A 15374-nucleotide genomic window follows, 5' to 3' on the forward strand; every position below is an offset into this window, starting at 1 on the left:
TATGGAGTGTATATTCCTTCCCAGAATTCACCCATCGTTAGCCTCACAAGAGCAACATAATAATGTGCTCTCTCGATTAGGGATGGGATAATGGAGTGAAGTAGTGCCGGTCATAACAAAGTCCCTGCTGAGTGGAGAGAGAGAGAGAGAGAGAGAGAGAGTCTGAAGGATACCCGTTACATGAAATCTACATTGAATAACGACCGAGTCATCAAAATATCAACAATGAAAGGGTCAGTCGAACTACATCAAAGCCTCCTGACTGTGGAAGATGAAAGGCGCCTCGATGATGCGGTGTTTACTACTGTTATGTGCCCGTGATAAACTGACAAGCGCGCTTTAAGCACGCTAATGAATTGCCTAATCCGCTTTTCACAGTTGTGTTTTGGATCCAACAATAGTTGTGGTGATGGTGATGGTGATGGCGATGATGATGATGCTGCGAGTTGCGAAACAGGAATAAGATAAAGAAAACGGGAGGAAGGCGTTTGTTCCGTTATGCATATGCATTGATTGGGTGCTTGTTGGTAGATCAGCGCTTGATTTGATGGTATTGTGGCGATGGTGTTGCAGCGGAAGGCAAGGAAATTGGTACGAGAGCGGAACTGGAGGATTTCTGTTTCCATTCTCTTAAGATAAAAGATATATTGCCTAATATCCATCCATGGAGGGTTTTGTGGTTGGAGGTTGAAGGGGGTACTACTTAAAGTAGAGTGGCGAGAGTAAGATCAAATAAATGTGCTGAATTGACTAGGTGTAGAGAGAGATTCGCCTCACCAAAGAGAGACGCAGAACAAATTTGCAAGTTAAATGACCAAGAGCACAAATAATGAGAAAACATAGAAAAGCACTTACCAGGAAGCCAATATTTTTATGTATATTTTTCTTCGAGCTGTACAGAATCAAAGCATATAGTAAGAGAGGGAATTATTCTCAGGCGACTGAAAATTTTAAGTGTTAATATTAGAGATGAAAGTTCGATGACGTCTGCAGTAAACATTAGAGATGAAAGTTCGATGACATCTGCAGTACACCAACTGCATTGCCGAGATACTTGAAATTAAGGGAAGAATTGGGAAAGATTCATGTTCTCAAAAGTTAAAAGAAAACCCAATGTTAAGGACGGTATGATGAAAAGATAGGTTTCAATCCATTGTTGATCAGTTATTTAAAAGACTTGGGCGCAGTTGAAATGATGACGTAGATTCTGAAGCTGTCACTCTTCGTGAACTGTAGGATGCACGTACGAAACACATCTGACCAAGAATATAAAGGAGTTTATAGGAGAAACGGAAAAAATAATATTACTAGCAGTTTTCTTTCCATTCACCATCTGGCATAGTTTAAAACGCTTACGCTGGAATGATGCAAACTGAAGGAAATTATACGTTGAAAGGTGAGCTGGAAGTGAAACACGGAATATGTTGGTTAATACTTTGAATGTAATTTATTACGAGATATTTATTCAACCTACGCATTCTATCAGGTGCTGGTTGTATTATTTAACTGGTTCATTAGTTTCCAGTTAATCATTTGGGAAATTCCAGGCCACATAAACATTATCTTGTATTTTGTGCCCTAATTAGTTGCTTACTCCGTTTCTTGATTAGTTTGAGAACGGCCAATTTGTTGTTTGATAATCTTTGGATTGGTTCATTAATCATCTCTTCAAATAGGTTATTGAATATTAATTGCTTTTGGTTGTTTCAATGCTGGCATTGTTTGAATGATTCTCGTGTTGCATTGTTAACCATTGGAATTTCAAATGGACATGCTTCATGGTTACGCAAATAACTAATAAATTCTTTACTATTGCTTTTGTGACCATTTTGCAGTTTCTCGTTAATTTCCCTGTGTATATGCTTATCAGATTCCTACTTCATGGGTTGAAACATTTTGATGGTAAAATGTTAGTTTGTTATCTATCTGGCTGTTTCTTCACTTCCTATATCTGTTGATTGTTTTAATGTTCTTTTATTGCATATGATTGATTGTTTCATTTGTGAAGAATTCTTTGAGCTACGAGTTTTAATTATCTCTGAAAAAAAGACAACTTCGGCTCGTTACCTTTCTAAAACTCATGCTAAGGCGACTTCATCAAATTCTATCACTCAGCCTTTTACAAGTTCTATGCTAGCACCTTTCATTTCAATTGTAATCTGTAGAAAAGTCAAGTTTTCGAAGATTGGAACGACTTTGTGGGTCAGATGGCATCAACCCTTGGGTCCTAGTGAGTTAGACCTATGTTGCCATCTTTGTTTTGCTACTTGCATTTTTACAGCTTTAGAAACGAAAGGGGGAAGGGAAGATGATAACTCCAGTCACCCTGACTTTAGTTCCATCGCTCTTAATTTGACTCTTAACTAAATTATGCTAAATTCTCGCCTAAAACATGACACTCTTTCCAATTACATGCGTATTACATGAATGGTGATTCCCTAGCTTAACTTAATCTTTGGTACGGTTTCAGGAAATTCTGAGAATCTTGTGCAGTTGCTCTTGAGGTCTGAAATCTTTTGACACAGCCTGATATTAGGCCCTGTTAAACAAACTTCCACCTTTGGGCTTCTAAGTGAACGCATATCACGTTTCCTTCCTGTCTCAGGCGGCGTATATCAGAGATTTGTTCATTGCTTAGTGCTCTGCCTCCTTTTCATTAGTTACTTGTACCAGACACCGGGTCCCACCTTCCTTTTAGCATACCTTTATTCAAAGAGGATCTTATCCTTCACAAATCATCTTCCCCAGTTTTCAAACCCACTACGGAAACTCGATCGCTCAATCTCAGCAACATTGTGTATAATCATTAATGCGAAACTGGACGGAATCTCTGTATGTGCCAGAGGAAGCTTTGTTCGTTCCAGTCATTCCAAGACCAGAGCCCTCCATACCTCTAAATGTAAACCTGTCTGTGCCTTTCCAATAATGTTTGAAAAGTCTGAAATCAAGCCCTTCCAGACCTATCAGTATTTCGGATTTAGAGATGAAAATCACTTTATGGTTCTCGCTGAGTCTACTTTCAGGAAAATGGTGCTCAACAAATTTCTCCCCCAGGCAACTCCTTCACGTTCATATGGGACTTTTTAAATAAGGGACGTTCTCTCTAATCAGGATTTGAACTCTTGGGTCAACGACACATTATCGGAAAGGTCATCGTTCTTTCTCTGTCTGTAGAAAGTATATTGTTAGCTATCACTACAGGCTTTAACATTCCAGTGGGATACTGTACTGAAGTCCCAAATTCAAGTCAACAGTACTGGTTACTTCTAGAAGTGAAATTATAAGGTTTGCACTGATTCTCAGCTCTGAAACTTTGCTTATGGGGCCGTCTTCTGTGACAGGAAATACGAGGCCATGCACGATTTGAAAAGCAAGGATAGCCATTGTAGAAGCAAACACCATATTAATAATGAGTCTGCGAGGTTAGCATCGTGCAACGATTGTCGAAAATGTTTCTCAATATGAACGCTTTAATCATATAATGACGTAATTATACCAGTAATTTTAATTTTCCGTATTTGCTGTCTCACGCGTCTATGATTTTTCCATAATATTGTAGTTGTTCAAATGAGAAATTTATTCCTATCAACTTTCACCCATTGTTTGTTTTCCCATCAAATCAACTTCTCTCGATCTTCTTCATGAAACCGGTGCTTTTTATTGTTAGGTTAATCTGGGATGAAAATAACTCTTTTGAATTGAAACCAAGCTGCAGATCCAGTGGAACGCAATCATCTTCCTTCGTTAAAAGAAACTATGGCTCTCCTTTGTCCCGAAGATAATTATGTTCTTTCCCAGATAGGAAGCCGTAAGCGTCTCGGAAAAGATGTCGGATATTCCTTTCATCAAGAGAGGTGACAGTCTCGATTTGCCTGAATGAATACAAGCAATTTTTCAGACAAAAGGAATGAATGGCGTTATCTTTGCAGAAGGGACCACTAGGAATTATTTTCATCGAGAAAGGAATAAGTTGCTGTTTGTTTGTTTTTTGTTATTAAAGGAAAACATATTTGTTATCTTTCCATAAAGGAATGATTTACAGGTTCCTTTAAAGTTAATAGTTGACGTTTTCTTTCCACACAGCACATATATCCGATCGTTTTATTTATTGGAAGAGAATACGTTGCATTTCTAGATCAACACCTGGAATTAAACAGTTAGCGATTTATCTATTTTACCTAATTATGGAAACTTCTCCTAAATCTAAACATAAGCGTTTTCTGGTACATCTGTACCGTAACATATAACTGTTTAACCAACCGACTAATGCCTCATTTTTTACTGTAAACGAAACAATAAGCATTGCCTTCCATAAACATCACATAGCAAATGTGCCCTAAGGAAGAATTTGTACGGTATTTATTATAGAGGAGAGATGTACAGATGTCTCCTCAGTATGTAATAAGCATAATATATTGAAGAAGTTTGAAGTTCGGGAATGTGCTGTATAATACAGCATAATATAATGAGGCGTCCTTCACTTGCTGGAATTCCATTGTGCGTACAATAATAGGCGAGAGGGGTTGTCTCCGGATAGAATGGTAACTATTGGAATTTATAGTAACTGCCCGAAGGTGACCTGATGGCACAGAATAAATTAAAATGAATTTACGTTAGGTCTTGTGACATATACGCCTGGGTAGTTTTATTTACAAAACTATGTCGCACTCCTCAGACAGTTTCCGATAAAGTGATAGTATCTTCCAGAATTTTTAGGGTCAGTTGACTGAAGCGCTATTCAGTTCAGTAGCTCTAGAGCAGGAAGTAATGATATTTGTTTTGGAGCATTGTTAAATTCTTCAATACATCGGCCTATACCATTCATTCTATACACACAAAAGATGAGGCAGAATATATATCAGTCCAAATTGTTTATTTTCAATGGTACCTTCTGTTTTCTAACCCAAACGTCAAACTATATGCTCTTGTCAGAGTACAAGAAATGCTGTAAAGCTACGTTTACCGTTGTCTAAAACATTTTAAAGCTCTGGCTGTCATGTACCTGCTTTTATTGTTTTAGGCCTCTCTGGTTAGCATTAACAGATCCGTAAGCACATGCCTTTTTTTCTCGTATGTCATTATCGGAAGTGGTTACATATTAGCACTGCGGATGATTAGATAATTTTCCAGAGAAGAAACATTTGCTGTTTTTGCCCCAGGAGGAAATATATCATGTTTAAGATTACGTACGTTGAAATCATTAATGTTCTCACAGGTTCATTTTAGGCTTTCAAATTTTTAGTGTTCATCTTTTGAATTTGTTCTCCAAGATAAATACTTTATCAGTCTGTCTGAAATACAGAAAACGACAATATTTTCATCTCACTGAACAATCTATCTATGATACTTGAAGAATAAATTTGCATTATGTTTGGATAAGCAGATCACAGCATTGATTACGGAGTTCCAATGGAGACGATTTTTTCCTTTAAAAAGAAAAGGTGGAAGACTTTTCAGTTCAAACGGGCTTCCTTGGTATTCTTTGGGAGCTCTTCAGAGGGATTCCACTCTTTCTTGTCTTCTGTATAAAAGACTGCTGAGTAATCATGTTCTTTGATGAGAAATGAACAGTTTTCGTCCTCAACTTCCTTGAACGTCCTGATCGCAGGTTTTCCGTAATTTAGGGTTTGTTATTACTCGAAAATGCAGTATGTGTGGTGTGAACATCACTGAGATAGTATTTACATATGTACCACATAGGCGGTGTAATATTCGAGCTCTCAGAGTATTACTTAATGTGTTAGCATTTGCCCTAATGTGAGAGTCTAAAATATACTTTCACATCTTCTTGGTCATTAAAGTTGGTTTAGTGCAATTCACATTGGCAGTTTTAGTGATGTGATAATAATGTTTATTTTTTTATTTAAACATCCCCAGTTTAACGTGTTAATGTTTGCTTTTTGTTTTGAGGACCGAAGACCCGTAATATTCCTCATTAGTATTTGGGATATGAGAGCAGTGAAACTATCTTTGTGTGACGTTTTTAATTACAAATTCTACGTGCTTCGTGGCACGTCCCAGGGCTTATAGATTGATATTTCCAGATAGTATAACTTACTATTCTCTTATGTTTGTGGATTTTCCTACCAACCAAAGGTTTCTATTAATGCCTGGCTTGGAGCTTCACTAACAAAGAGAGGTTGTTTCCTTGGCTTGAAACGTATCAAGTCCAGCGTTTTCCCATCTAGTTCCTGAAAGGGCACCTTCTCCAAAAGACTTCCTGCGTCACATTGTTCTGCGTACAGAACGAGTATGCAGCACAAGGTCGGAGGTAAAAGCACCTAGTTGCAATAATCAAGGTCGTAATGAAAAACATCTCTCGTTATTATTCCGAAAGACTCAAAATGACTGACGACTTGTGTGGGTAGATTTAAAGTAATATCTTTTCGATGTTTCCTCGAGTCGTCTTTACGCACCAAAACTTTGGTTTTGAAACTTAAATTTCAATTTTCATTCCTGATTGGCTCTTTTCAAAATATAGATGATTCCCACAATTATCTTAACGTACCTATGGCGATATGAACACTTTGGTTAAATAGACACTGTTATTCAGTACAGTTATTCCCGTTTCTTTGTCATTGTACATAAACAGAGAAAAATAGTTAAACCAGTGGTGTATATGGACTTATAATTAAACAGAGTAGAAACTTAAACTTGCCTATATACGTATGAATTCCGTGTGTATAACTACGCTTAATCAACCGGAACAACCCTTACATTACTCTCATCCGGCCCCTGATACCGATTCCATTCCGAAATGATGTGGAATATGAGCATTATATAATCCAGCGCGTACGTTTCTGTAGGCTTCCATTACTTCCGATATATCATGTCTTTCCGATGCCTCTTTAAAGCTGTACGGCCAGTCTCTCTCTCTCTCTCTCTCTCTCTCTCTCTCTCTCTCTCTCTCTCTGATCAAAGAATTGATCATTGGACGTTGCACAAAATGCTCTATTGATATGAGTTGGGCGACCCGTCTTGCATCTTTACGCTCGTGAAATATTCAGGAAGGGTGACGTGTTTATTAAAACAAGCTCATGTGTTTATCAGAGGCGTCCTAAGTAAAAATCCATCCGAGTGCCTAATCATTCATTGTTGCAGCTTCGCTGATGAATGTCTCTGTCCGGTTGCGATAACTGTTACTCATCGTGCGCTTTACTCAACTGATGCTGTCGTGTAAATGAAACGTGAATGTAGGTGTGAACTCATTTACAAGCATCTCTCTCTCTCTCTCTCTCTGTCTCTATCTCTCTGTAAATATATCCACACACACACACACACTCACACATAACGTAGCATTCTCTGTTTCTCCTTGCTACATTTCCCCCGCCCCTGCTTCCTCTTTTTCCTCCATTTGGATACTACAACCGCGACATTTGAAATCCGAGAATACCATACATATATGTGCGTCATACTGAATGTGCCTATTATGACCACCGTTTGTCACAGTGTGTGGCAGAGGCAAGATTTATCAAATATTGCGCGGCCCAACAATTCTACTGAGATATCCCCGGCATGTGTGTTTGTGTGTGTGTGTGTGTGTGTGTGTGTGTGTGTGTGTGTGTGTGTGTGTGTGTGTGAATATGCGTTTGTCCGAACATGGACGCCATATCCATAATGAATGAGTTTGACGGATGCGCAAGTTGTAGAACATTGTGCTAGAAAGGTAGGATGCGCATCCATTCTCTCTCTCTCTCTCTCTCTCTCTCTCTCTCTCTCTCTCTCTCTCCAGCGCGCACACTCGCACTAGAGACGCACACACAACCTATTAGTGCCCATTTAGGTGTCAAGTTACGCGACTGGATATAATAGCTAAACTTGGTTCTCTACGATATTACAAACAGAATTTCCACGCTACTACGAATTTAATGTATGCTCATTTTTCCCCCTGTCAGTGGTTGAACCCGGCTTCTCCTACGTTTCATTAATTTTGTTGAGCCAGTATTAAAGTGGAAAGTATGAGATATTTGCGGATGATCTTTTTGGGTCCTGCGTTTAATGGTTTTGTTCCTTCTGGAACGATGCCTCCATCCTGTTTCATCTTCCACGCTTTTCCATTTCAGTGGCTTTAACACTTTCTTATTTTCATCCTTTTCGTTTATTGTTTCCTCTTTCTCCCTTTCCTCATCCCTCTTCTCACTTCTTCCTCCTCTTTTCCCCGTTTCTCTTATTGTCATTCTTAAATTCCTCTTCACCTGCCTCTTCCTTTTCCAAAACAGAACCTATAGTGTAAGTTTTTTATTGTACACCATCAAAAAAATGATTGAATTATCCAAAATGATTAACAAACACTTCCAATAATATTTGATATATACTAGTGTGACTTTCCTCGTGGAAAATTATCATCTTATCATTTCAGCTGTTTTTTTAAAATGCAAAATTATATTCAGGATATCCTTGGTGTCCACTTCTGTTCTTGTTCTGAGCTGCAAAGGACGTCTAAAAGGAATATTTCTTGGTGTTCTGTTCTGTTCTTCAAGGTGAACCTTCCATAGTAACACATTTACTGAAAATATTTAAGAAAGTAATGATAAAGAACATGGAGTCTGCACTAACCACTTCCATAATATAAGTTGAAATGATGCTCTTGAAGTACCTTCTGTTTGTAGTTATTTTTTCCTCCCAGTACAGATTTCTAAGAGATGTCGAATTTTTACATTTGTCATCGTTATGGTTGATTATCGGTTCGTCTTAGGAAGAGCAGTTAGCTGACAACTTTGAATCATTACATTTGACAATTTACTGAGAGAGTTAACGAATGGAATTCAGCATCTTTCTGTATTTAAAAGATCTCTCAATTAAGTCTCTTCTCTGACCGGGACAACAGAAAGTTTGACAGATGATGCCTTTTTAGCAGTCCACGTCTTCAGTAAATTGTAAATTAATTTAATCCTAAGAAATAAAGGGATGGTTCTTAGGACAAACGTTACTTTTCCTCAATAATTACTTTAATTGCTCATTTATTTTTCCTTTTCATATACTGGATTAAGAAGGCTTTACAGCCAGTGAGTGTTCCGCTGCATGACAATAGTTTTGTTCACAGGAATATTTGGCTAATGAGTATTAGTAACGGTATTATTATTATTATTATGATAAGCAGTAGTAGTAATGTTATTAGCAGTGGTAGTATTAGTAGTATTGTTGGTGAAGTGAATTCTTTCTTTATCAAGCTTAGAAGATTCCCATGGAATTCGAAAATCTACTCTTCGATTAAGAGAATATTAACTGTAAGTGTAAAACCTTTCCATTCTTGACTTCCAACGATTGACATCAGAAGCTATCACTAATTCCAAGTCTTTCCTTCTCCCACATCCAAGATGGCCGGGTTCTTCCGACGGACATCCGTCAGAGAGTTTTCGACAACGGAACTTTGGTCGTGACGCAGACGCAGAGGGAAACTGACGGAGGGCGCTACACTTGCAGGGCGTCCAACAGACACGGCCATTCTGCCTACAGGGACGTCACTGTGGCAGTCACTGGTAAGTGACGGAATGCAGTGTTGCCACACAAATTCGTTTAGAAAAATATCCTGTTTCTTCTTCGGCTGGAAAAACTCTTGGAATTAGGTTTCTTGAACTACGTAATACTGGTGAGAAAAAATTTCCTTTTAAACTTTCTCTCGTTGATGGTTTTTTTTTATTGGCAACCAACAAACATTTTCAGAATAATATTTATTCACTAATATTAAGAATTTTTAATTAGTTTTAAACAGAGCAGCACAAAACAGTTCAAAATCAAGATGTGAGTGTGCGTTTGTGTTTGTATGTTTGAGAGAGAGAGAGAGAGAGAGAGAGAGAGAGAGAGAACGTTTCCCTTTAAGGACGCCATTCGAATTCACTAGTAACCAGGGATACTATCCTCTTGTGTTCTGGGGAATCTCTGAAATTTGTATGATTACTTGCCTCTCGAATTGGTGTCTAAGACTCGTGGGAAAAGGCTTAGGAATCATTAATCTTTTTAGCCTTTGACTTATGTTTCTCTTAAAGCATTGTTAAGTTTGGACTTCCGTCTACTCATAATTTATCTACCTCATTGTTTGTTTATGGATGAATTACTAATTTAATCATGATATCGCCAATGCTAGTAAATTCATTTATATAATCTTCAGTAAGCCCAAATGGAATAGGAACTAAGTCGCGCAAACTTCTTCGGAGAAATTTCTTATTAATAAAAATAAGTGAAAATAATTTGCAGTGCAATTTTCCATGTAATAACCTCGTGATGATAACATTTTTTATGATGTTAGTAGGATAAAAGTTCCCAAAATTTAAAAGTGACATAGACGTTCTAATTTGACCAAAGCCTAAATAATCAAGAAGAAAAGTAATATAACACAAGATATAAAAAAAAAAATGTGTCCTTACTAAGTGCGTGCAGGTCTGCCACCTTATAAACTGTATAGTGGTAAAAAAAAACTGATGTTCCGTATTCTCAGTTCTTTTACTGTGATTACTGTTCTCCTAGATTTACTACAATTACTGAAATGCTTATCCACTAGCATTCTAATCAAATTGCCACCCAAGTTTGTCCCTCCTGGTTGATTTGGGTTAGAGATGTGAAATTTTACGCATTAAATATTACATAATCCCATTTAATTTGTATGAACGTAATATCAAAATAGAATTACCGGCGAAAGAGAGAGAGAGAGAGAGAGAGAGAGAGAGAGAGAGAGAGAGAGAGAATCTTTATCTTGTTGCAACACTGGCGTGGTGGTGGCAGCACCACTAGTACCAGTAATAGCAGTAGTAGTGGAGTAGAAGTAGTCGTAGTAGTGGAAATGCTACAATAATGGCCTTTCATTTCTATAAAGGCTCTGGTTATTTGATCACATAATCTCTGTATATTGGAGACCTACACGAAACGCGTATCCGGTGTTTCCAGCCGCCGGCGAGCGTTAACTTTATTTAGTCATCCAGACAATGGATCAGTGTGTTGTGTGTATTGTCAATTAACCATGCTACATCTGGATTAATTAGTAGTATAAGCATTACGATCGAAGCATTATGCATTTGAATCATTGTCATAACAAAGCTCACAATTCCATGTTTGCTTGAAACAATCTGTTGTTGGCCGAGGGATTCGGAGCAGTGAAGCCGGCCAGTGTTAGAAAATCCCGATTGTAGTAGAACAGCGCTTTCCGCGCTCGTTTGTTTTAAATGATTCATCGTTGCCTGATGTATGATACTGCGTCAGATGCTATCTGTCTTTAATTCCCGTGCTGCTGGAAAAGGAGCCAATATCAGAAATGCTGGAATATCAATGGCTCTCTTTACTTGGATTTCTGGTCTTCCCAATGAAACTGATTTAATGGCTTTATGAAATGTAGCTTCCGTCTAGATAGCGATTAAATGTCAGAATTAAGGTATCTCACTAATGATGCTGGAATAAAAAGCTATCTGGTCTTGATGTACAGTAGAGCATTGAGTTTGAAAATGTTGATATGAGGCTTGTGTCTGGCGCATCGTGGTTTTAGTCCACTGTAAACTCAATAACAAAATACGTTATATGTAAGATATCTCGATAGGAAACTACGAGCTGTTGTTTACGGCACTATTTCTCGAGGGCAGTCTCTGACTCCTGTGTAATTTGTAAATTACAGCCTTTGTAAGGATAGAATTTCACCTTTGCTTCTTTGTTGGCCTGCACTCTTTTTTTTTTTTTTTACGGGTGCTCATATTTTAGATATGAATTTAATTGAAACTTATCTGTAAAGATTAACATTTGGAAAACGTTTGTAAATATCAGTGGCAGGAACTTCATTGGTCAGTCAAACATTATTATTATTATTATTATTATTATTATTATTATTATTATTACACACACATATATATATGTTTGTAATAATATATATATATATTTATATATATATATATATATATATATATATATATATATATATATATATATACAGTATGTATGTATAATATCTACGGTGGCCTGCTCATGCAGAGAAAATGTAAGCAGACAGACAGGTACAGTAGCCGTGCGTCTTTGAAATCCGGTGAGAAACAAAAGAAACCGTGCACTGATGAAGCGTGAGGGGCATATGGAAGAGATTAGTTTTTAGATCACGGAAGTACAACGCTGCAATGAATGTTGTGAAAATATGGTTTGCTTGTGATTAGGATTCTTTGCTTGTCAGAGGAAAAGACGTTTCATCCTCCGTTTCTTCTTTGTAGCGATGAACAGAACGCTGCTTATTTCATGATACCTCCATAGAGTTGCACCGGTCAGAAATTATGAGAAATGTATTTTTTACTTGTCCAGTTAGATATTAATAAACAGTAACATTGTCTGTACATTTTAATCTTATAGTTTTTAATAAACAGGAGGAAATACGGGTATCAAAAATTTAACTGTACGAATAATCTAAAAATCTGTCGATATTCTGTAATAAATGGATTTCTACATATTTAATATACATCGTTTTATCTTTTTCCTACATTATTATTGATATATATGATATGATTTTTGCTTTTGTTTCACTTATATTGTAAGGTCTATCTCCTTACTTACCTTATTTATCTGTTTATTTATTTATCTATCTATTTACTTATTTATTTATTTATTTATTTATTTATTTAGAGAGGGAGAGAGAGAGAGAGAAATGGGGGTGAGATGGTGTCATTTTCCTGGCTACTTTGTTTAGAGAGAGAGAGAGAGAGATGGGGGTGAGATGATGTCAATTTCCTGGCTGCTTTGTGGAGAGAGAGAGAGAGAGAGAGAGAGAGAGAGAGAGAGAGAGAGAGAGAGAGAGAGTGCCAATCTTCAGATTAATCTGTTTAGAGAGAGCGAGACAGACAGACAGACAGAGACGCTATTATTCGCTTGAACGTTAATGCGTCTGTTGATAATTTCAGCGTTAAGTGTCAATATGCAAATGGAAGGAGAGCCGGTGTATCTCCCGGAGGAATTAATAGATCTCCTGAAATCCATTAAATCAATCGTTATAAGCCCTTGATACGGTCCACTCAATGGGAAATATAGGAATATCTCGGACCGTGTTGTATCATCACTTTCTGCCTAGGCGCAGGTTTCGCTAAAATGACCACCCTAATTTCATCACGTGATGTCCATATGTCTCTGACTACTTGCGTTCGTAATGTGTATGAGTGAATTTGATTGATGATAATTCTCTCTCTCTCTCTCTCTCTCTCTCTCTCTCTCTCTCTCTCTCTCTCTCTCTCTGCCCTTCGCGTCTTTCTCACTTCCTCTGCCTTTCACTCGCGAAAGATAGAAATTAAGATATTCAAATTCGTCCATCTAAAGGCTAATATTTGACATTGATTTTGTGTGAAAATACATAAGCGTAATAAGAAGCATGGACTGTAATTCATAACAATAAGCAAGAATATAAGGCAAGTTCACCTCTTCAGGGTAAAACGTTAAGCCTTCCTTAGGATGCGCCCACATTGCAGTAAAACTTGCCATAAAAGAATACTGGGAACCTATCGCATTCAAGTCACAAACATGTTGCAAACAAGTCAAAGACCGTAAGTGGAGAACGAATCTTTGGCCGGTGTTGGATCATCGCATGGAGCACTGGTTAGAACTACAAATAAATCGGTAACTTGTTTTCAACCTGTTTGCGATGTGTATACGATAAGTTACTGACGTGTGTTTATGACATGATTTACTGCAGTGTGGACGCACCTTTAGAAGACTTCAAAAAACAAAAATGATATAAAAAAATATATACCTCGTTAAGATCGATTTGTTTTTTGGCTGGACAGAGTAAAGGGCACTAAAAAATATCGAATTTATAGATCTTGAATTCTGAGTAACGTTTCTGATATCTTCAAGGGACTCGTACGAACATGTTATGATCGATGTGTATTTATGGGAAATCGGTAATGCCGGTGACCTCTTCGAATTCAGTCGTTGAAATTTTATGGTCCCCTTGGAGCTCTCTTGGAAATTTCATGGACGCATAATTTTCCTTGGGCTCCCTTTCTTAAGTGAATGCGTCTGTTATAAATTTTACATTCGCTTTAGTTTATGGTGTAGCTATTTAGAAGTTCTCTTTCCTTTAGGTTTCTCTACTTCTCAAACATGTTTCTTAGAACGTTGCTCCTTTTTTTTTTAAGTTTTTGTTTACATAGTCTCTGGAGTTCCCAGTAAAATCTGTGGTAGTTAATAATAATAATAATAATAATAATAATAATAATAATAATAATAATAATAATAATATAATAATAATAATAATACTGTATAATTTATTTTACTGATTTATTTTGAGATGTAATTTTCTTCTTCTTGCTAAAAGATATTCTAAGACATACCATCTGTTTTCAGATTCAAACTTCAGATAAGTTTTTTGAAATAAAAGGAACACGAATATTTGCAATAGTACTCGAACACACACACACACACACACACACACACACACACACACACACACACACACACACACACACACACACACATATATATATATATATATATATATATATATATATATATATATATAGAGAGAGAGAGAGAGAGAGAGAGAGAGAGAGAGAGAGAGAGACTGACATTAGGTTTCCTATGGTTCTCTGATGCCATGGGTAAAAATGCGTTCCGACCACGCTGACGTTCATGGCGAATATGTATTTCCGGTGGCGGCGTTTAAAATACTTTGTTGGCAAATTTTGATTCAGATGCGGTTTTTGCTTCCTGGTTCACAGCAGAAGTCTGACAATTAAAGACAGATATTGGAAGCAAGCCGTGTAATTGCACATTGCTTTCCTGCGACTTGTATTGCATTTTTTCGGGACAGAGTGGTTCTAGATTTTCAAATGGTCCGTTTCTATGCGGGCATTTATTGCCGTCTGGACTAGATTAAATTGGTCAACAGATCTGGTGTGACCCGAGTTCTGGAGGGCTATATTTGATTTTAAAAAATAGTCTGAGATACCTACCAGGTGAAGATACACGTAAAGTATCAATATTAACGTCTAAAGTTCATGTAAGTACTAAATACTAAAGTAAAGCTTTGCTGTTCTAGGCGATTTGTAAGTTTTCTAGGTAACCCCTTTTACTAACATACCTATGTCATCCAGGCATACAATTTGTTTGAAAAGTTATGTTGTAGTTTTTAAAATGTCATCTCACTGTCAAACTTTAGTTTTTCTGTAATTTTCTTATTATTGAATTTAACAAAGTTCAGTTAAACACTTAAAATCCAAGAAAAAAGTAATGTGAACGGTTGAAACTTTTAAGTGAAGTAGTGATTAGTGAAATGAAGTTAGTATGTGTAATGTGATTCCCTTAACGTTAAATTTTGACGTTATCAAAATTCATAAAAAGAAATTCTGTATGTTTTTCGTTTGGTTAGAGTTGTGTACCATGATTAGGAAGGAGATCGCATTCAGTTTGTTGCTCGTGAAAGT

At 37.0% G+C, this 15374-nt stretch overlaps 1 protein-coding gene across 1 annotated transcript in view; it reads left to right on the forward strand.

Moving 5' to 3' along the window:
• Positions 1–15374, forward strand: part of Dscam4 (Down syndrome cell adhesion molecule 4) — a 215175-nt gene that overhangs the window by 166552 nt on the left and 33249 nt on the right. The window contains exon 14 of the mRNA XM_067115984.1: positions 9318–9479. Coding sequence (XP_066972085.1) covers positions 9318–9479 — 162 coding nt within the window. The remainder of the gene's footprint in view (positions 1–9317; positions 9480–15374) is intronic.

This window comes from Macrobrachium rosenbergii, chromosome 14, assembly GCF_040412425.1.
Source record: "Macrobrachium rosenbergii isolate ZJJX-2024 chromosome 14, ASM4041242v1, whole genome shotgun sequence".
Lineage (NCBI taxonomy): Eukaryota > Metazoa > Arthropoda > Malacostraca > Decapoda > Palaemonidae > Macrobrachium > Macrobrachium rosenbergii.